Source organism: Macrobrachium nipponense, chromosome 9 (assembly GCF_015104395.2).
Source record: "Macrobrachium nipponense isolate FS-2020 chromosome 9, ASM1510439v2, whole genome shotgun sequence".
NCBI lineage: Eukaryota > Metazoa > Arthropoda > Malacostraca > Decapoda > Palaemonidae > Macrobrachium > Macrobrachium nipponense.
Window position 1 is genome coordinate 43,085,782 of NC_061110.1, and position 22,888 is coordinate 43,108,669.

A 22,888-nucleotide genomic window follows, 5' to 3' on the forward strand; every position below is an offset into this window, starting at 1 on the left:
ATATATATATATATATATATATATATATATATATATATATAGTATATATATATATATATATATATATATATATATATATATATATATATATATATATATATATATATATATATATATATATATATATATATAATATATATATATATATATATATATATATATATATATATATATATATATATATATATATATATATATATATATATATATATATATATATATATATATAGATTATAGTATATATATATATATATATATATATATATATTATATATATATATATATAGATATATATAAATTATATATATGAGTGTGTATGTCTGTGTGTGTGTGTGCGCGCGCACGTGTTTGTGTGTGTGTGTGTGTATAGCTAATGACCAAATGTCTACCAATTTTTGTACTTTTAATTACATATAGTCTATATTGCCTTTTTCGTGGTCACCTCTTGTTCTCATTTCTGCATATAACGCTTTTTTTAGCACCTCGATTCGCAAGCAGTATTCGAAGCCTCCTAAACATTCTATTGGACTAACCAAATTAGCTTTCTAAAGCAACGAGTTAAGGCATCAATAAACCCCTTCAGCTATTCCTTGAGAAGGACATTTGACCGCACGCGGAGCACTTAAGATATATATGCATTATCTTAGGATCAGCGTTGCCAGTTACAAAACGCCACATTAGGCGTTGAAGATAGTCTTTCAGTGATCGGAAGGAGGAATGGAGTCACTGCCTCTCTTGCTGGGACCTATCAGGTCATTCAGCGCTGAAAGGAACATTAAGAGTGGGGGAGGTTTGAAATGTGAAACAGGAGGAACACCTCGCAGTTGCACGATGAAACTTGTTAAAACATGGAAAAAAGTGAATATGAACAGAGATGGTAAAGAGAATGAAAAGGGATGCAGCTAGTGGCCGAAGGAACGCTGTAAAGAACCTTAGGTAACACATATGGTGCACCGTGTAAGATGCACTAATGGCACTATCTCAATATGGAGGAACATATGATTAAAATGATGTTATCATATGACTCTGTTGATGACTTTCATCACCAAAGTTCACTGTGGCTCATCCGCCCAAATGAATTCGTCACCAATCTTCGAGCGCATTTCCTTCACTAGATGCTGACTGGTTTTCATAATATACAAGGAAATGCGTTTTTAGCTTTAGAATATCATAATCAACCATAAGGATAATATTATATAAAAGAAAGGCAAGACAAAAATTAATTTAAAGAAGAATCCACACAACGTTTTGAAAATTTCAGAATAGTCAATGAGGAAACTAAAGCTTGACGCCTAATAGCTATTCATTGTTGTCAAAATGATATAAAGTAAGAGGGAAAGGTATATTATATAGTGAAATCAAAAAGACTATAAAAAATTAATCGTATCCATAACTTTGTCTCTTATCTAATGATTTCCCACGTGGGCGGAAAAGTCGGTTGATTCTCGTAAATAAAATTGAAAAACAGACGAACGTACAGCACTTCATCTCCATGGCCACTGATCATTAACGATTACGAAGGTAATCACACAGGAAGCATTGCTGGCAATATCATCAGCAAAATAAGCAAAAGACAGAAAGACATAGAAATACTTAACCTGGAGGTGGACGACCCCGTATTACTACTTTCCAGGTTACACATCGGGTCATTGACTTGGCTCGTGTAAGCTCCCTGGTAACTGCTGCCATCAAGAAAGAAAATAAGCTCTTGATTGATGCTTAGACCATCCGCAACGGGATCAATAGGCTATGTAATTCCAGCTCGTTCCTGCTAAGACTCCCTTTCAAACTTCCCCTACCGCGTGTAACCATGGCTACTCATCCCACTCCTAGCCAATAATTTTGCTCATCCTCTTTTACAGGTGATCTTTTTCACTTTCCTCTTTCGCTACTACATGACTGGGACCACTGCCTCTTCCTCTTTCCGCTTCATTTCTTCCTGTCTCTTCTCATCGCAAAGGATTGCAGCCTTGGTAAAAGGGTAACATTCTCTTTGTCTGATACGAAATAAATAGCTTTTTCGGTATAAGGTCATAAATTTTGTTTTGTTTTCCGGACGTCTTCAATTATCCTTGTGCTCTAGTTGCGTAATTTCTCTATTGTAGGGGAATCTGGTTACTTACATTGCCAAAATTCTGAAGAGTGGATTACTGTTCGTCAAGTTGAGTTTTCAGATGTATGTATGTATGTATCCATGCATGTATGTATGTGGGAAACAGAGTATGTGAATTAAAACTGTGAAGCCTAGTCAAATGCGATATTTATGGGATCTGGTAACGTGTTATCAAGTACGTTTGATACGAATTCTGAATAGAGAGTAAACAGATGATACAAATGGAAAGTCATTTCCCTTTCCTTAATATATAGAGTCAAGAAGTATAAGGACTAACATTTCGAGACCCATCCTTGAAGTTCCAAAAATTCGATGCGGATGTTGCGTATTAACTAATGAGCTATTGTGATGAAAGTAGCAAAATGAGAATTTAGGATCATTCTGATAATTACTCTTCAATCAAGCAAACATGGCGAAAGAATGGTAATGAAAAAATTTCGTAGCGAATATAGATTTGAAGTAAAGAAATCTATTCTTTTGGTACGGAATAAGAAAATTATACGAGATATATTGTTTGAGGTCTGATATTGAGATATGGGGAAAATTCTGTATGTTAAAGAAATAAAAAAACATGCGCTTCGAAGAATAAGTCTAATTGATGATTAAAAAAAAAAAGTTCAGTTTCCTATGACTCATAGTACCATGCATTATATTAAAGCAATAAATAAAAGTCAGCGACTCATCATGAGGCAATAACCTATGTGAAGGTAGCTTCCCTAAACAAGATCCTGGGTCTCTGTATACACAAATTATTTCATGGTTTTGTAGCAAAGTCAATAAGGAGGAAAATGCAAATTACTTTTAACTGATATATATGCAAGATGTTTTTAGAAATTTTGTTTCATGAAGATTCACACTATATACTATATCATTGCCTACTAGAAATATAAAATCAGGTAAATGGGAACGCGCAATCAGTATATTAAGTGAACATATTAAAATAGGCTATTTTTAGAGCTGAAAACACAATTTCACATTTTTGTTTGCTCGTTTGTGATGCACATTGATACAACTCAGTATAGACCCTCCAGGTTTCTAGAGCTTACGACTACACAGAATTTATATCTTGTGCAAATATATATATATATATATATATATATATATATATATTATATATATATATATATATATATATATATATATATATATAATCTATTTATAATATTTATGTACTATATATATATATATATATTATATATAATATAAATATATATATATATACTCTATATATTTATGTATAATATATATATATATATATATATATATATATATATATATATAACATATATATAGATATATATATATATATATATAAATAATATATATATATATATATATATATATATAGTATATACTATATATATATACATATATATATATACATATGTACACACATATATATATATAGTATAATAAATATATAAAATAAATAATAATAATATATATATAAATTAATAAATAAATATAATTAAATAATTAAATAATATACAAATAAAATATATAAATCTTATAAATAATATATAGTAATATTATACTTATTTAATATATAAATACATAAATATACATAAATATATAATAAATTATAAATTATTAAACTAACTATTATATAATTAATATAAATTCATTATATAATATATTAATAAAATATAAAAATTAATTGTAGATAATAGTTACCATTTTATTGACCGCCTCGTGCTTCCCAGCCAGTATTTAATGTATATCTAGAGCATACAAATTAATGACCCCGCTCGTTTCCCACCGCAGTTATCATTTGTATTTGTTTCTAAAAGAGCAGCCATATTTACCCAAATATCAGCTGATTTTAGGTGGGAACCCACAGCACGCCATCCATAGATAGGAATTTCCTGTTAGAATGGGGTAAATAACGACTTCTCAGCCTTAAGGGACGATCTCCCTAAAGGGAAGTGAGTGGTGTAAGCAAACGGTTACTTATTAGGCGGTAAGTCTTAAGCTCCTTTTTCCTGTGAACCCTCTGCTGGCTGGTATGTCTGTTCTCTTCCAGGATGCCCTGCTCTTGGGGGGTTAAGTTCTGATCCCAACACACTCATGCTACACACCTGCCTTCGACCTCAGTCAGCTCCAGTCGTGACCTCGGACGGATGTCCAGCCACCAGCCTTCCATTTTAGGCCTAACAAGTGCGCCCAGACTCGAGACAAAGCCAACACCGCATTTCTACAAAGTTCAAATTACTATGGCATCCAGGTACGTCTTGTGAAACAGTCATATTGCCATTTCCTTAACTTCTAGTGTCGTAATGACTCCCCATTTTCAAAATTCAAACTTCTAATTCTCAAATGAACATTCCTTTGTTCCTCTCACTGCCTCGTGGCTGCATGCTTCCCTTGTGTGATCGTTCCAGACAAATGAAGTCATTGAATATTTTATTTAATGCGAAGGGTTCCTCCCCAGTGTGTTAGACAAAGTGAGTAACTGTAACTTGTGCAAGAACTCTTTGATTATTTTGTGTCTAATCTGGGATTTCTTCCAGATTTCCTGAGTCACGTGTCCTAGTCTCCGCGCCCGCAAGTGATGCTTTACCGCAAGACATATGAACAATTTAAAGCCAGCTTTTACGTGAACCTCATTTTTAGCCAACTATCATCCCCTTGTGAGAGATAATATTAGTCCCCGTGTGGACAAGCTGCATTTACTCTTTCTCCAGGCGAGTAACGGCCTCTTGTAAATAAATGTATGTAAAGTGATTAGCTGACTTTTCTGGCGACCTCCTCTAGAGTAAATTAACACTATAAATCATTTTAAGGTAAGTTCAAGTAGTTTATTCTGCATTTTTCCCTCAACAATTTTCGTTTACGTATTTGAGCCCCTTCAGGCCAGGGCTAAAACATAATAATATGTATATAATATATATATATATATATATATATATATATATATATATATATATATATATATATATATATATGCATAAAAATAAAAATTACTGTATCGTGCTTCTAAGAAATCAATAGAGGGATCCACAGTAATATCCTTGTTTATCTAGATATAATATATTTATACAAAGCTTAAAGCTTTCGTCCATCCTCCTGTGGACTTGATCACTAGCAAATCAGACATGGTATTGGTGAAGAATTCCAAATAAACATAAACAAAACAGACAAAGAACATTAACAAGGTTAAAAAATGCGAATAAGTCATTGGGTCGTTTCCCTTTCATAATTCGCTGTGATCTACGGGGCAGGACAAAGCGCCGGTCTTCTTCCTGAATGACATTTTGACGGTCGTTATATCTAGATAAACAAGGATATTACTGTGGATCCCTCTATTGATATATATATATATATATATATATATATATATATATATATATATATATATGTATATATATATATATATATATATATATCTATATATATATATATATATATATATATATATATATATATATATATATATACATATATATATATATATATATATATATATATATATATATCTATATATACTATATATATATATATATATATATATCTAACTATATATATATATATATATATATAATATATATATATATATATATATATATATATATATATATATATATATATATATATATATATATATATCTAAATATATATATATATAGTATATATATATATATATATGTATATATATATATATATATATATATATATATATATATATATATATATATATATATATATATATATATATATATCTAAATATATATATATATATATATATATATATATATATATATATATATATATATATATATATATATATATCTACATATATATATCTACTATATATATATATATATATATATATATATATATATATATATATATATATATATATATATATATATATATATATCTAAATATATATATATATATATATATATATATATATATGTATATATATATATATATATATATATATATATATATATATATATATATATATATATATATCTAAATATATATTTATATATATATATATATATATATATATATATATATATATATGTAGTATATATATATATATATATATATATATATATATATATATATCTAAATATATATTTAGATATATATATATATATATTTGCACAAGATATAATTCTGTGTGGTCGTAAGCTCTAGAACCTGGAGGGTCTATACTGAGTTGCATTCATGTGGTATCACAAACGAGCAAACAAAAAAAATGTGAAATTGTGTTTTCAGCTCTAAAATTGCCTATTTTAATATATCAATTAATATACTGGTTGCGCGTTCCCATTTACCTGATTTTATATTTCTAGTAGGCAATGATATAGTATATAGTGTGAATCTTCACGACATCTTGCATATATATCAGTTAAAAGTAATTTGCATTTTTCTCCCTATTGACTTTGCTACAAAACCATGAAATAATTTGTGTATACAGACCCAGGATCTTGTTTACGGAAGCTACCTTCACATAGGTTATTGCCTCATGATGAGTCGCTGACTTTTATTTATTGCTTTACTATAATGCATGGTACTATAAGTCATAGGAAACTGAACTTCTTTTTTTTTAATCATCAGTTAGACTTATTCTTCGAAGCACATGTTTTTTTATTTCTTTAACATACAGAATTTTCCCCATATCTCAATATCAGACCTCAAACAATATATCTCACGTATCATTTTCTTATTCCTTACCAAAAGAATACTTATATATAATCTTTTGTTCTATCTTTTCCCACAGATAATCTCCTTTTTCCTTTAAATACATTTATTTCTTTATCCATCCAGTCCTTGGTTCTCTTCGTAAACTGATATAACCCTTTTCAAAATACTGGAAGTTTAAACATTTATCAAATGGCAATAAATTATAATCAAGAGCGATTTTAAATATTTATTTTACATAAACAGAACTTTCACTGAAATATGTATTCGAGAAAATGGCTCAGGATCGTAGGTTGTCTTATATCTTCTTGTCATTTAAGCGAGGTATCCGTCCCTATGAAGACCGATGCTGCGACCTCACTAATAACCCCCAATGTCAGAAAAGTCCTCAGGATTTATAAATATGCGATAAATACGCTCTATTAATAGAGAGCAAATATACGGAAATATATGAGAAACTATTTAATTGCCAATTAATAAATGTATGAAGATCGGACAAATATGAACTCAAACGAGCAAAATAAAACCGACACCTCACAAATACAAATATAAGTAATTAAACCGGCAATAAATTCTAAATTTTAATAAAAACAATATGGTTGGTCCTTTGGATGATTTTTTTTATAGTTCAGGTTAAGGAGACAATTCATTCAAAATGAATGCGTAACTTGAGTGATTTTTACAAGGCACAAGCATCAATGTGGTTTGCAACTTACCTCCAATCTAAGCAAGCCCCTCTAGGTCAATTGCAGCTGTCGTAGTTAATTCACGAGTCGATGTAAACTTGCTGTAACTCCATGGTATAGTAGCCTCGAAAAAGAAGCAATCCAAGTGCTCGCACTTCCAAGCAGGATCATCCTCGACCAACGGCCACACTAGTCACTTAATGCTTCATGATGAAATTTAGGCTGGATAGGTGAAAATTACAGAAGAGTTGACCCGCCCTTCTCGGCTGCTGAGTGAAAATGCACTACTCGTCTTCAAACGCTGAGACTAGAAGTAAACTTTTGAGGTGGATTAAAGGTTTTCGTTCAGTCTCAAAACTCTAGTATTAAATTTAATCACTTTAAAGGAGGAATTTTATGGTTGCAAACTATTGATGCTTTTCCAAACTTAAAACGTAACATTCTGAAACTGAATGAGTCTCCAAAGCAAGAGCACGAACTAACCATTATAAATAATTTAAACCTTTCCCCCAAAAAAACCCACTTGTAAAATTTTGAAACGAGTGAAGAGTAGAAATCAAGGACCATAAAGGGTGGACACTACACTCAAAAGTTAGAAAGAACAAAGTGAAAAAAAAGTTTCACTTTTTATTTTTTTTCAACAAACCCATAAACTTACCCTGCTCGACAGAAGAAGCTACCTGGAATTATCAAACTTATTTATTGTTTCGACCTCCAAAACAACTATAAAACTATTTTAGCTTTTATCCAGTGCCATTCCTCTCACCATTAGATCTCTCAACTTGTCCCTTTGCCTATTCTGTAAGAAAGCAAATCCTACAACGTCACCCCACCAAAAAATGCTAGAATAAAACAGTATCCTTTAATCTGTATCTTATTTAATTCTCTTTTTTAGGCTTTGATATGGTCAGAGCTTGAATGTTTTAATTTTTATATTCATGGGGGTCGGCAAGTAAACGGGATACACCCTTTACAACAGCCCTCCCTCACACCCTTTGCAAAGAGGATGTCTGGAGAACCAAACGAAACGTCGCGATAACTAATTAGAACTAGAATGACCTACTATAAGTATTTCATTATAATAAATGTAAAGAAGTATACATAACTCTATGGAATCTCCCACTCATATTTCATTTACCAATATCATGGACTAACGTAATGAGAATTATTCACCTGCCTTAACAGTAACAAGAATGCCGCTTTAAGAAAGATAGAGGAAAACTTCTACAAAATTAATGCCGCTGAAGCAGCAATAACATTCAACAAAACCTGTATTATTATTATTATTATTATTATTATTATTATTATTATTATTATTATTATTATTATTATTATTATTATTATTATTATTTAGGCTTTAACTTTCATGTGGAATAAAGACAAGACTTTAACACCCAACAGAACCTTCCACATATTGGAATAAAAAAAAAATATAAAAATATTATCGATATAATAATTGAATAAGAAAGGAATGCGCAGTAAACAAGAGCAGAATGAAAGAAAATCCTAGGATTATTCTAATGACCACGTTATCTTGCTTCTCCTACACGGCTATTACAAAGAACAGAAAGTTCTTCGATGTTTAGTTCATTTGTTTAAGCTATGTACACAAATCATACTAATGATAATAATAGAATAATAATAATTTCACCTCAAAGCCATATACATGGAATATTCAAAGTAGAGACGGTAACATACACAAAGTCTAGATACATGAGATAACATGATACAAATGAAGATATGAAGCAGAGTGTAAATATAAAAAATATTTTAGGTAAACTGGGGCTGTAATTGAAATTTTACTGCTGATGTGCCTTTTGGAGGTGAGATAAATCTGGGTGTAGAGGATGGAGAGAATTCTCGTAGATACAGCCGATAAGGTAGTACAGTCCCATTCATTAGTGACGGCACTGTGTACTTTTGTTATCGTTCACAAGCTAAAAGAATTAGTTTTATTGTTTTATAAACTTATTTTGAATTATAAGAGCAAGAACAGCCATATATTAATTATATATATAATACAAAATTTTAACATTTTTTTTCACTGCTAAAACCTTCACCGTTTTGGATATCATACCTTGAAATACAACGAAACGTTCTGAAATGTGAACGATAAAAACGGAGCTGGCAACTATACGCGATCTCCTGAAACAATGACAACTAGAGAAAATTCGCCTCCTTGACGCTGAAAGGTTGGCATGCCTGAAAAGCCGCGAAAATGGAGCTGCAACTTGTCAGGTGACACAGTGACACTCAGCATTTAACCTACTTTCCTTTGACCCGACATTGGTATGATGGAGGAGCATCTTGGGCAACAAATAAATTCTGGAGCCGAAAGACAGGAAACCTCCATAGCTATACAAAGTCCTAATAGAACTGCATACAAATAATATCCTCCCTTTAGAAATTAGCCGTAAATTAAATATAAGTCGAACAACAGAATTCATGTGGATCACACGTTTCAACGAAAAAACCTCAAGAATCGGCCAAGAAAAGGGACAACCCCGATGCACTAACCGAGAGCAGGATGACCAGATCATTGCTAAAGTCACCTCAAAGCCTATATATAACAACTGCTGTGAGAGTGAAAAAGAACTACTAGGTCTCCAAATGTTTGTTACGGTGAGATGGAGATTGCTCAACCAAGGAATTCATTACCGAAGTCCCTTTCTCAAAATCACCTAGAGCAAGGAGTAGCTTTCGCTTATCGGCACCTACCGTTTTCAAGTGAATTTTTGTTTTAATTCCTTTTATTCTTTATGGTTCAGTTAAATAACAAAAGATTTGCATCAATAATTGTTATATGCAAGATAAGTAGGCAATAAACCTAACAATGAACAACTTAATACAAACAAATGTTTCCGACCAATAGACCTAAAAATGAGATCTTGAAAATTGAAACCATGATTTTTTTCTTCTTTTTTAGTTTTTTACCTTTTAACTTTTTCTCAAGTAAAAGCATGTCAGAGCCCGAAATTACAAGTAATTCGAATCAGTCACTTCGCAACTCCCTAGGCTACTGTACCCTCACCATGTTGTAGTTGCCAGATGTTGCTTTCTATGTTGATAATTTATCTGAAAATCTAGATTGCGAGTATCTGAGATTTTGTACGTGACTGTACAACGGATGCCCTTTTAATCTTTATTTTCTTACGGGCCTTAACAAGGTTAATACTTAACAAACAATATTTCGATAGTTCATTTATTTCTGGTCTGACACGTTAGTTTACCAAATAATTTAGAGCTTTTCTTGCTTACTTGGAAAGAACCTTCATCTTAGATTCACAGCAATAAAAGAATAAATCGGAGGGGAGGATGAGAAAAGGTCGAAAAAAGTAGACTGGAAATATAAAAGAAAATTTTAGACCTCTTGAACATGAGTATCCGGAATTCTCCAATTATCTTCAAATCTCGATAAACGCCTGTCAGAAAATGGTTGATGAATCCTTGATTTAACTAATTTCAGACAAAGTAGGATTCAGTCTCTCTCTCTCTCTCTCTCTCTCTCTTTTTCATTTTTAATTGTCTGTAGTTTTTTTCTGCACATTCATCCTTATTCTTTTTTTTATTTCTCCTGTTCTGTTTTATTATTATTATTCTGCTTGATATACTTCATTCAAGTTGTTCCCCCCTGCCCCTCCACTCCCCAGCCCCGTCCCCGTCCCCAACCCCGCCTCTCTCTCTCTCTCTCTCTCTCTCTCTAATAATAGAAAAAATTTTAAATACTGAAAAGCAGAACAAGAGTAGACAGTAACCTATTTACATTAAACGAAAACAAGACAAGAAATAATGGATGGAAACTAGAGCTGAAGAGATAGAACACATCACATTGTGGAACTTCTTTCCATACAATATATGTAACACGTGGAATAAACTGCCACGAGAAGTTGTAAACATCAACATTGTGGAAGAGTTTAAAAGAAAGCTAGACAAAATCATTAGGATACTTTGAATGCACAGCAAAACCTGCTCCTGCAGATAAGTGAGCAAACGATGTCTCGTCGGATGGACTAACAAGTCTTTGAGATATCCTAATCCTTGTAATTCCTTGTAACTCCCTCTCTTCATAACCATCCAAAACTTCACCGAGTGGCCTTTCTCAGTTGTCTATTTCCATATTCTTGTTGAATGTGGAAAGTTCCTGGTAGGTTATAGTACTAAATTTAGATATGAAATATCTACTAAAGGATTTGAGTAAAAATTATCGAAATAACTGTTCCTAAGTTGTGTTGTTAGAGCCCCAATGAATGAATCCCAATATGAACATTACGCTAAAAATATTGACACTCTCAAGGGAACTCCTATTGTTCCCTATTAATGGGGTTCATCATGTGAATAATAATAATCATACTATAATGGGCATAATGTCTGTCTGTCTGTCTGTCTGTCTGTTTGTCTGTCTATCATTCAATCACGGCCAAACGGCTGGTCAGATGGGCACGAAACTTGGCAGGGTTATGGTGGGGACCCTTAAGATGGTTTGTAATGGGGTTTCATCCAACCTAACCCCCTCCTTTGTAGGGGGGGGGGGTGAGAAGGGATTCCCTGAAACGGAGCTGTTTCTGGCCGTGAAACGATGCTGGTTATTCCCGTAGACTTAGTTACTTTACGATTTTTCATACATAATTTCTGTACAACTTCCCCGGAGAAAGTGGCGAATATTTCAGCTCGGACACAATAGAAGATGAAAATTATCATCAAGGCAGACTGGCAAAATAGTTTCGAAGAATATAAGTCGGACCCGCTTTTTTTAAGCGAACGAGTTCAGTTAGCATTAAATAAATAAAATAAATTCAACATAAATAAAGTTGTTCATTCTTGACTGGCACAGACGAAATAGAGGCGTTTAATAAACGTCGATTAATTAGCTAGCAGAAAACATTGGAATGTGATGTTGTATAGACGACTCAGAATAATTGAAACTTGAATTGAACAATGAACTCGCTAGACGCCGATACAGGACATTCGTGGTACACAAGTGGCTTCGGCAAAAAGTTCTAAGTAAGAGACCGGCATCCTACGTGAACAGGTTGAATAACGCCTGCCACGATGAAGTGAAGGGTCGTTACGTAAGACCTGCATAGTGACTGCTAAGAAGCGGGCTCGCGGTTTCCGGCTTAGTAAATCCAGCAGAGCTCACTTATTCTGGGTGAGAGTCAAAATTACTGCGATCGGTCACTACGCAAATTTCTGTACGAACTCTCTTATTTTTATCTCCAACCAATGGGAGAGTACATTTAAGAACCACCACGGCAGATCGGTACTATACCTATATAATGTCCTACATCAGGTCATTCACACAGTATGACAGAGTGACTTCCACTAAGTCGTTGCTCAATTTTCTTTAATCATTGCGAAAGACGGAAACGTTTTGTACACGACAAATCGTTACATAAGGACTATATAATCGTGACAGTGTTTAAAGTGGCGGAAGGCGGATGTAACTTAGTGTCAAGGTAAGTTTTCGTTATATCTATCACATTAATATCGTGCGTGTCCGATGATTTACGAATATGTTATAGCACGGCGCTGCACGTTTGCGATATCGTTCGGATCACAGTAGGTGTATCAGTTTGATTTGTAATTTTAGTATGGGTAAGTTTGCTAGTAATAATAATAATAAATAATGATAATATAATAATAATAAAATAATAATAATAATAATAATAATGAATAATAATAATAATAATAATAACACCCTAAGGACTACAGCTGCACGCTTAGAAAGGTAAAAAATTGCAATTCTCCTTGTATTAACTTAAATTTTACTTAAGCTTCCAAGGAACGTGGTGTTTATTCGAAAGAAACAACAGCGAGTAACACATATCACAGAAAAAGAGATAGGTTATTAGAACCGACAAAATAATAGAATAAATTAATAAATAAACAGATAAACATGTGAGAATATTATAAAAGACTCACTATTACCCTTTATTTGACGTTAGTCTATTTTACTCATAGCATAGAGCGTAACTATTTCCTGTTACGGAATCTCTCTCTCTCTCTCTCTCTCTCTCTCTCTCTCTCTCTCTCTCTCTCTCTCTCTCTCTCTCTCGTACTGTTGCAGCATCCTGTATATTACGTGCACACATCAATCGCGCGTATGCTTGGTATGCTTTGTAAAGGCTGTCATTATTGTCATGAGCGGTGCGTCTCAAAGTTCCCTTTCAGGTTGCGTCATTCTGCTTCTGTGATTTTGATTCTATATATATATAATATATATATATATATATATATATATATATATATATATATATATATATTACATAGATGGACATTATCATATTATAAAAGCCTCAATTGAAGGCATAATATACGGAAACAAGTAATGGTACACTCATTAGATTTTATATTCTAAACAGAGTGATTTAACATGAAATATCATATGTAAATATACCAGTACACTGTTTTTCTACGCTAAAATACAATCTCTCTCTCTCTCTCTCTCTCTCTCTCTCTCTCTCTCTCTCTCTCTCTCTCTCTCTCTCTCTCTCTCTTTAAACCTATCTATTCATTAAAACTCCAAGAATACGCTTGTCGCCACGAAGCCTTAAACGTAAGTAAAGGAACAAATGAAGATTCCCCTCCCCCCCACGGCCACCGATGAGAGAGAGAGAGAGAGAGAGAGAGAGAGAGAGAGAGAGAGAGAGAGAGAGATTTCAGCAATTTATAACATCAAAAGTGAGAAGACATTATTCAATTCTTTCAAAATCTTTCCTGATATATTTTGACAAATCGAAATATCTCTCGTGAAATACAGAAAATGAATGAAAAATCTGCATCTCATACTTCAGATATGAATTCCAGTTTGAAGAAAATATGGCCTTACCTGGCCTTGGCAGCAGCTGTTGTTGGGACGTTGTTGTCCAGATGTCTTCGAAATACACAGAGAAGTCTAGCTCAGGAACAGTCATCTTGTTTGCTGTAGCGGTCTGTTCACTGGTGGGATGAGGATGGCACCGGACAGCCCAAGATAAAGGAACTGAACGAGAGAACTGCGGCCTTGCAAGACACCATCCAGTGGCGCAGAGAACAGCAGGGGAACTTAGACAGGATAACTATTCATTTGCAGCAGAGGCTCAACCATTACGAAGATATGCATAAGGCGGGGTACACGGAAGAACACACTCGTATGATGCAGATCACTCATGACGTACTGCAACAGCAGGCCTGGCAGGACAGGGCCGAATCGCTCGAAGCTGAAACGTTGTTTCTGGAGAAGGGGACCAATAAAGAGAAAAGGGAGAGACAACAGTTGGAAGACAAGATCCTCAAGATCACAGAAGAAAATCAGCAGCTGAAGGACAACGCAAAGGAAATTATGTAGAGAAACGATGCACTATGTGAGAAGATATAAGATCTGACTACGAAGTTGGTAGAGGCAAACTGCCAGCTTCAGAGGCATAAGAAATTCCTACAACAGAAGGAGAAAGACCTGCTGCTCAAGTCTGAAGAAGTATTGCTGATGCCGTGGCTCATCCACAAACAAAACGACGTGACGGAGCAGCGTGAAATTAAGCAGAAAGATCAGGCTCAGGTTCTGGCACCCACAGAAGGAAAAGTGTCTACTCCAGTGAGGTAAGGCCTGCGGAGGGACGGCGGGGAGGCTGGTTGGGCTAACCGGGGAACGGGGACAGCGGAGAGGCTTTTTGGGTCAGCCGGGGCGCGGGGGCTGTAGGGAGGCTGGTTGGGCCAGCTGGGGTATGGGATAGGCAGGGAAGCTGGTTGGGTCAGTCGGGGCACAGGGGCAACGGGAAGGCTGGATTGGGCATGCCGGGGGGCGGGGGTGATGGGGAGGCTGGTTGGGCCAGCCAGGGGGGAGGGGGCATGCAGGGAGGAAGGTTGGCCAACTGGGGCAAGGGGCAGCAGGGAGCTGGTTAGCCAGCCAGGGGACAGGGGTGGCGGGGAGGCTGGGTTTGGGCCATATGGAGGGGACTGCGGGGAGGATGGTTGGGCCAGCCAGGGTGCAGGGGTGGTGGGGAGGCTGGTTGGTCCAGATAGGGGGAGGGGGCAGCAGAGAGGCTGGTTGGGCCAGCCCGGGTGCGGGAGTGGCGTGGAAGCTGGTTAGGCCAGCTGGGGTGCGGGGTTGGTGGGGAGGCTGGTTGGGCGAGATGGGGAAGGGGGCGCAGCAGAGAGGCTGGTTGCGCCAGCCGGAGCTCGGGGTGAAAGGGAGGCTGGTTTGGCCAGCCATGGAGCAGGGGTGGCGGGGAGGCTGGTTAGGCTAGCCAGGGGGTGAGGCCGGCGGGAGGCTGGTTAGGCTAGCCGGGGGTGGGGTGGTTGGGGCCGGCGGGGAGGCTGGTTAGGCTAGCCGGGGGGTGGGGCCGGCGGGAGGCTGGTTGGGCCAATCAGGGCTTGGGGGCAGCATGGAAGCTGGGTGGGCCAGCCTGGGTGAAGGGAGCTGGGTGGGCCAGCCCAGGGCGCAGGGCGGTGGGGAGGCTGGTTGGTTCAGTCGGGGTCTCGGGGAGGCTAGTTGGGCCAGCCAGGGCGGCGGGGTTTGCTGTTTGGCCAGTCAAGGTGTGGGGGCAGCAGGGAAGCTGCGTGGGCCAACTGGGGTGAAGGGGTAGGGTGGGAGTTGGGCCAGCCGGGGCGTGGGGGCGGAGGGGAGGCTGGTTGGTCCAGGCCGGGGCAGCAGGGAGGCTGGTTGGGCCAAAGGGGGGGCAGTGGTGGTGGAAGGCTGGTTGGGCCAAAGGGGGCAGTGGTGGGGAGGCTGGTTGGGCCAGCTGGGTCGGCGGGGAACGAATTGGAATATAGAATTTAGGCCAAAAGCCAAGCGCTGAGACATATCCTCCTGAGTGACCACATAGGTACCAACACTTGGCCTTTGACCTAAATTCTATATTCTAATTCTAATTCAACAAGCATAGAGCCATAAATGAGTGAAACAGTAATATACGTAATTGTGCATGGCACTTGGAAAAGATTGTATGTGTTTATAGTTAACGGAGTGACATCTAGACCCCAAAGGAGGGTTGAAGCTGTCAGTGTACCAAACGCGGTGCGCTGTAGGTATTACTTTAGGTTTTTTGCAGCGTTCCTTCGGCCCGTAGCATTTCTTTTACTGTACCTCTGTTCATGGTCAATTTGACTTGCACCCTTTCTCTCTAAAAATTGTTTCTCTTTCAGCGGTGAATGACCTCATAGATCCCACGCCTTGGCATTTGGCATAAATTCTATTAACTTATCAATGGCATTTACGGAAGCATCTAAGCTCTTGCCCACACGATCAGTTATTGCCCGGTTGAGTTGGTCCTTCAGCCGAGTCCATCCAGCTTAGCATTATTATGATGTCCACACTTGCTTGTGGGGTTAAATTCGAATTTTGGATGTCTCATTGGGAAGTAAATAATAAGTGGTAGCCAAGCAGGCATACACGATATACACACATATATATATATATATATATATATATATATATATATATATATATTATATAGTATACTATATATATATATATATATATATATATATATATATATATAATATATATATATATATATATATATATATACTACTTGCGTATTTTCCTAGCAACTGGCAGCATCGTCGCTCAGTGTTAAGATGCTTCACAACCCTAGGCACTACCGGTTAGTTTGTTTAATTACCTGTATTGGAAGTTCGCTGGTTTGTCACTACTATTTGACTGATGTCATAATAGACAGATATGAAGGTGTGTGTGTGTGTGTGTGTGTGTGTCCGTGTGAGTGTGTGTGCATTTATGTATATACATTACCAGAACTGACTGTGTGGTGTTCTCGCTTCGACACTGGACACTTGGTGGACGACCTCATTCAAAAACCCATAGGCAACGAAAGGGTCATTGGCCTTAGTCAGCTGTGAGTGTTCCACTAAGAAACTGAACGAAAAGGACACGATAACGAAAAATTCGAGAGAAAGGATGAATTCTGGGAATCAAAACTAGTGAAAACAGCACTGGCTCCATGGTGCATGTTACATAACTTCACTGTATCAACACTAATTTTATCCTTCCGTTGGCAGAAGTGGATCCACTTCGTCCTCGTTATTCGTTGCATATAGACACTGAATCCACTACGTTTACTGCTACGATAATGGGTATGTAGTTAATTTACTCAGCACCTCAGTGACGAACTTTACCCGGTGTGTTTGGTTTACAAAATATAAAGATATCCTGGCTTGAAATTTTTGCTGAGTGGATTCATAACGTCTTTTTATATTAAAGTGTTTGGTCGTTCATTATAACGAGGTAGGGCGGGCATTAAAGAAACCATCTAAAAAGCCGCATCTTAACACTTTCGGTAATACTATAAGAAGTATGACTATAACAATAAATTTGTATTCCACCATACTGAAAACAGGGACAGTATCTAAATGCATTCAAGTTATAGCGTAGATAGTACGTAACTAAATCATAATTACTTATAAGGCAATATTTAATGCGTTTCCTACGGTTGTGTATTCGCCGCAATGCTCATTAAAAACCACAATTAAACAAGTAAGAAAATGCGCCGAAGTTTTTTCGGAGCAATCGAGTTAACTATCCGGTGGTGGCCTCAGCCACGGCCCATAAAACTCTTAGCCGCGGCCAATGAGACTTAGCCACGGCCCGGTGGTGGCCTATGTTGTTAGTACTTATAGCGCTGTCAGTAGGACGATTATGGCTAACTTTAACGTTAAATAAAACAAAAACTATTGAGGCTAGATGGCTGCAATTTGTGGAGGGGGAACGACCACCCTACCATTTACAGCCTTCTAACCTCAGTATTTTTGAAGATCTGATGTCGGACGGACAAACAACTAATATATCTAGGTATGCAAATAAAGTATAACCATTATTAGAAAAAACATTCAAAGCGGACATAATAATCAAGACAAGTTGGTTAGCTGTTACTTTATTGCTGGCATTTGACAGCAGCAAACATATTAGTATTAAATGCAACTTCATCGGCATTGAAAATGTATACAGATGACAGAACTGTTATTTCCAAGATTTAAGCTGGTCAGAGATTTGCAGTGTAAAAAAAAAAATAAATAAATAAAAAGAGTATTTCACTATCGACATGAAATGAATTTATATTGCAAACAATCGTACTAAGTGAATGTTCTTAATCTCTTATATTGTTTCTCTTCACCCAATCCTTTTGTCCTTTTATATCCATGCAAAATTCATGATCCCTTTTAAATGGATATATCTCTGCAACAGACTTGCACAGCCGCGCATGTACTTGACATTGTTCCGATGCAATTTTAAACTTCCTTTCACAATTCCGATTGTTCTGAGGCTCAACACACTACAGTATTCCCTCGGACTTTACTAATGGAGATGATGTTACCTCCCTTTCGAATGCAGGTGCTTCGTGTTTCCATTCCACCCGGAATCACTATAAAAGGCGTCTCTATTTATGAATGGTTTCTTGAATCGACGAACCGCTTTTGTTATAATTTAAAATTTATAAAATTTAGTCATTTTATCAGCATGATTCTTATTATGAATCTCGACATTAGTGCAATATAAAGCAATGATCAATTGATCGTATCAAACTATTAACTATTTCTTAGTACATTAAGTTATATGCAATTCCAACTGACATAAACGCTAAACAACAACATTCCCGAATAGACAGTATTATAAATCGTCCCACCATTAATTTAACCATTATCCATTTGTCCCTTCAAGTAAATTAGCATCTTCGTTTTAATTATTACCTATAATTGTTTTCGTCGTTAAGACTAAAAATTTCAATTTACAGAGAAATAATAATAATATTCATCACGGTCACAAGGTGTATGTATCCCATAAACATGGGTATCCAAACTATTCCTACTAGCAAAACTTACCCATCTACGATGGGTGATAAAATACGGGTGCAGAAGTGAAAAATTTATATGTACTATTTGTTCAGCAATATTAAAATAAGGGCGATTACATGAATAGTCTCTCTCTCTCTCTCTCTCTCTCTCTCTCGTAATGTAATTCAAGGGACGATCACTGAACGCAGAGATATTCTTATTCATTGTTGTTTCCCCTCTTTTAATTATACTCTCTCTCTCTCTCTCTCTCTCTCTCTCTCTCTCAATGTAAGTCAAGTAACGAAGACGGTGATGGGATTATCGGATTACTTAGCTCTCAAATCACAAATTATCTCTCTCTCTCTCTCTCATTTTTTGATAGCAAGATAAAATTATAAAATTGTTGTGCATTAATGTCGTTAAATGGCTCTCTCTCTCTCTCTCTCTCTCTCTCTCTCTCTCTCTCTCTCTTGTCGGTGACTTTCATTTAACGGAACAGAGGATCTTGATTGGTTCGTTTCTTTGTCAATTACTTTGCACGGTGATACGAAAAATAAAGTATCTTTTCTTTTCATTATGTTACTGCAAAGACACAACTTGTATGTCAGTGCGTTATGGCTACTGATAAATGCTATTATGATCCTGTGTCTTCCAAAAAAAGAGTAGAAAGTAGGAACTTGTCAGTTTCCTTTTTATTATGTCCATTGGCAGGATCGAAATTCCGAAATAACATTACGGGCAGTACTTCTCAACGTTATTTTGTGCACTGGCAGTCCCGATGGATTTAAAGTTATTCAAAAAATCTTGCGGATATTGATGATAATTTTCATCTTCTATTGTGTCCGAGCTGAAATATTCGCAACTTTCTCCGGGGAAGTTGTACAGAAATTATGTAATAAAAATCGTAAAGTAACTAAGTCTACGGGAATAACCAGACTCGTTTCACGGCCAAAAACACCTCCATTTCAGGGAATCCCTTCTCACACCCACCCCCTACAAAGGAGTGGGGTAGGTTGGATGAAACCCCATCACAAACCATCTTAGGGGTCCCCACCATAACCCTGCCAAGTTTCATGCCCATATGACCAGCCGTTTGGCCGTGATTGAATTGACACAGAGACAGACAGACAGACAGACAGACATTAAGCCCATTATAGTATGAATTATACTATGCTACGGGCTGTTATATATATTATATATATATATATATATATATATATTATATTATATATATATATATATATATATATGTATGATATGTATATATAGAAGAATCATAGAGGTAGCAGACTCGACCAACATCCAGGTTGAAGAGGTAAAGGCATGTCTTTCACAGGTATCGTTTATTACACCGACGTTTCACATCACATGATGCATCCTCAAGGCTGGAAATTATATATTAAAAACAAAAATACTAAAGTCATCACTCACTCATAAAAAATCTAAAAAAGCACAACAAATATTTGACATTTACAAATACAAATTAAAACGAGAACTTGAAAGGAACACCTACCAAGGTAAGAGTTAAAAAGTGACTAAAAAGGCAGAGAAAATTAACATAGGAAAATGACTAAACAGAACGTGGAGAGTAAACAAACAGGCAGTTATGCTAAAAACAGTTGTGTGGACGACGATTGGGTGTTTAGTGTTGGTACAATGGTCTTAATAAGAAGGGACTCCAGCACCATCAACTCGTCGTCTCTACTTGCTGATCCAATAATCTTAAAATCATTGATGTTCAAGCGGGCACCACAAATCTGAGAGTGATTCCGAATATTAGATAATTCGGGATTGGACAATCTGCATCCTGTCCTAAAGCTGACACCTTGATGGGAGCAGAAACGGACCCTGAGAAGCCTCCTCGTACATCCAACGTAAGTACCCAGACTACATCTGGGACAGGTATATTTATAAACAATGTTGGATGTCAAGGAAGGGCTCAGTCTGTCCTTCACTCTGAAAAAAGAACTCTCTATCATTTCTTGATGTACGTGTCACTAAGGAAGATGCTGGGTTTCAAACCAGCATTCATAGGAAAAATACTTTTACAGGGTTGGGTACCAATTTTTATAGTTCATGCAATTTAAATTTCAAGTTGAATTCTCTCTCTACCCTCCTCCACAGGGCATACTCTCAGACTTTCACCTGGTCAGCATTTCATAAAGAAGTTGAGTTTTTGGCAAATTTCTTCCGCAATAATTGTTTTCCATCCCACTATTTCTATAGAGTCCTTAATAGGTTCCTAACCACTAAAATGAAACCGCCTATTCCTATATATACCGCTCCAAAATTATGTATTTATGCTAAGTTCCCTTTCCTTCACGATAAAAGCTTTAAAAATAAATTCATGAATTTAATTCATAATGAACTGCCAGCAGTTAATTTGAAGTTGATCCCACGAAATCATCTAAGTATACGTTCTTTTTTCAGAGTGAAGGACAGACTGAGCCCTTCCTTGACATCCAACATTGTTTATAAATATACCTGTCCCAGATGTAGTCTAGGAACCTACGTTTGATGTACGAGGAGGCTTCTCAGGGTCCGTTTCTGCTCCCATCAAGGTGTCAGCTTTAGGACAGGATGCAGATTGTCCAATCCCGAATTATCTAATATTCGGAATCACTCTCAGATTTGTGGTGCCCGCTTGGACATCAATGATTTTAAGATTATTGGATCAGCAAGTAGAGACGACGAGTTGATGGTGCTGGAGTCCCTTCTTATTAAGACCAATGTACCAACACTAAACACCCAATCGTCGTCCACACAACTGTTTTTAGCATAACTGCCTGTTCCACGCAACTGTTTTTAGCATAACTGCCTGTTTGTTTACTCTCCATGTTCTGTTTAGTCATCTTCTTATGTTAATTTTCTCTGCCTTTTTAGTCACTCTTTAAGTTAACTCTTACCTTGGTAGGTGTTCCTTTCAAGTTCTCGTTTTAATTTGTATTTGTAAATGTCAAATATTTGTTGTGCTTTTTTAGATTTTTTATGAGTGAGTGATGATTTTAGTATGCTTAATATATAATTTCCAGCCTTGAGGATGCATCATGTGATGTGAAACGTCGGTGTAATAAACGATACCTGTGAAAGACATGCCTTTACCTCTTCAACCTGTATATATATATATATATATATATATATATATATATATATATATATATATATATATATAGATAGATGTATAGATAGATAGATAGATAGATAGATAGATAGATAGATGATAGTATATATATATATATATATATATATATATATATATATATATATATATATATATATATATATATACATGTGTGTGTGTGTGTTTGTGTGCAGAAGCTACTGTTCACTTTTACCAGATACCTATGTAATTGCAATAGTCACAGTACACTCATAAATGCCATAGTGCCCTCTTATGTTCTCGATTTTTTTGTGCTTTTTAGGGTACACTTGCCACTATAAAGCCTTAAGGACCTAGTGCAAGAAATATGAAGAAATTATGATATCCGGTAGCTGGAAATGAAACCCGTGATACCATAATCACAATGAGGTCAAGTTGCCGACCTCGTCGTGATTTTAGGATACATACACTTTGTGACCTTGATGAATATTATTATTATTTCTCTGTAAATTGAAATTTTAGTCTTAAATGAATTTTTTAATAACGACGAAAACAATTATAGTAATA

At 35.9% G+C, this 22,888-nt stretch overlaps 1 protein-coding gene across 1 annotated transcript; it reads right to left on the bottom strand.

Annotated features, from left to right (window-relative positions):
- Positions 1-15,800: 15,800 nt before the first annotated feature.
- On the bottom strand, positions 15,801-21,778 carry LOC135218055 (uncharacterized). The gene is made up of 2 exons (XM_064254199.1): positions 21,734-21,778; positions 15,801-16,175 (listed from the first exon to the last, which is right to left on the bottom strand). The coding sequence occupies exons 1-2, from the start codon at positions 21,776-21,778 to the stop codon at positions 15,801-15,803; spliced, it is 420 nt and encodes a 139-aa protein (XP_064110269.1).
- Between the last annotated feature and the right edge of the window lie 1,110 nt (positions 21,779-22,888).

Excerpts from the sequence above, each read along its gene's own strand:
- LOC135218055 (XM_064254199.1), bottom strand. The coding sequence starts at position 21,778 with ATGGGAGCAGAAACGGACCCTGAGAAGCCTCCTCGTACATCAAAC. Across the intron at positions 16,176-21,733 it reads AGCCTCCTCGTACATCAAAC|CTGGCCCAACCAGCCTCCCC; the intron begins GTAGGTTCCTAG and ends CCGCCGACCCAG.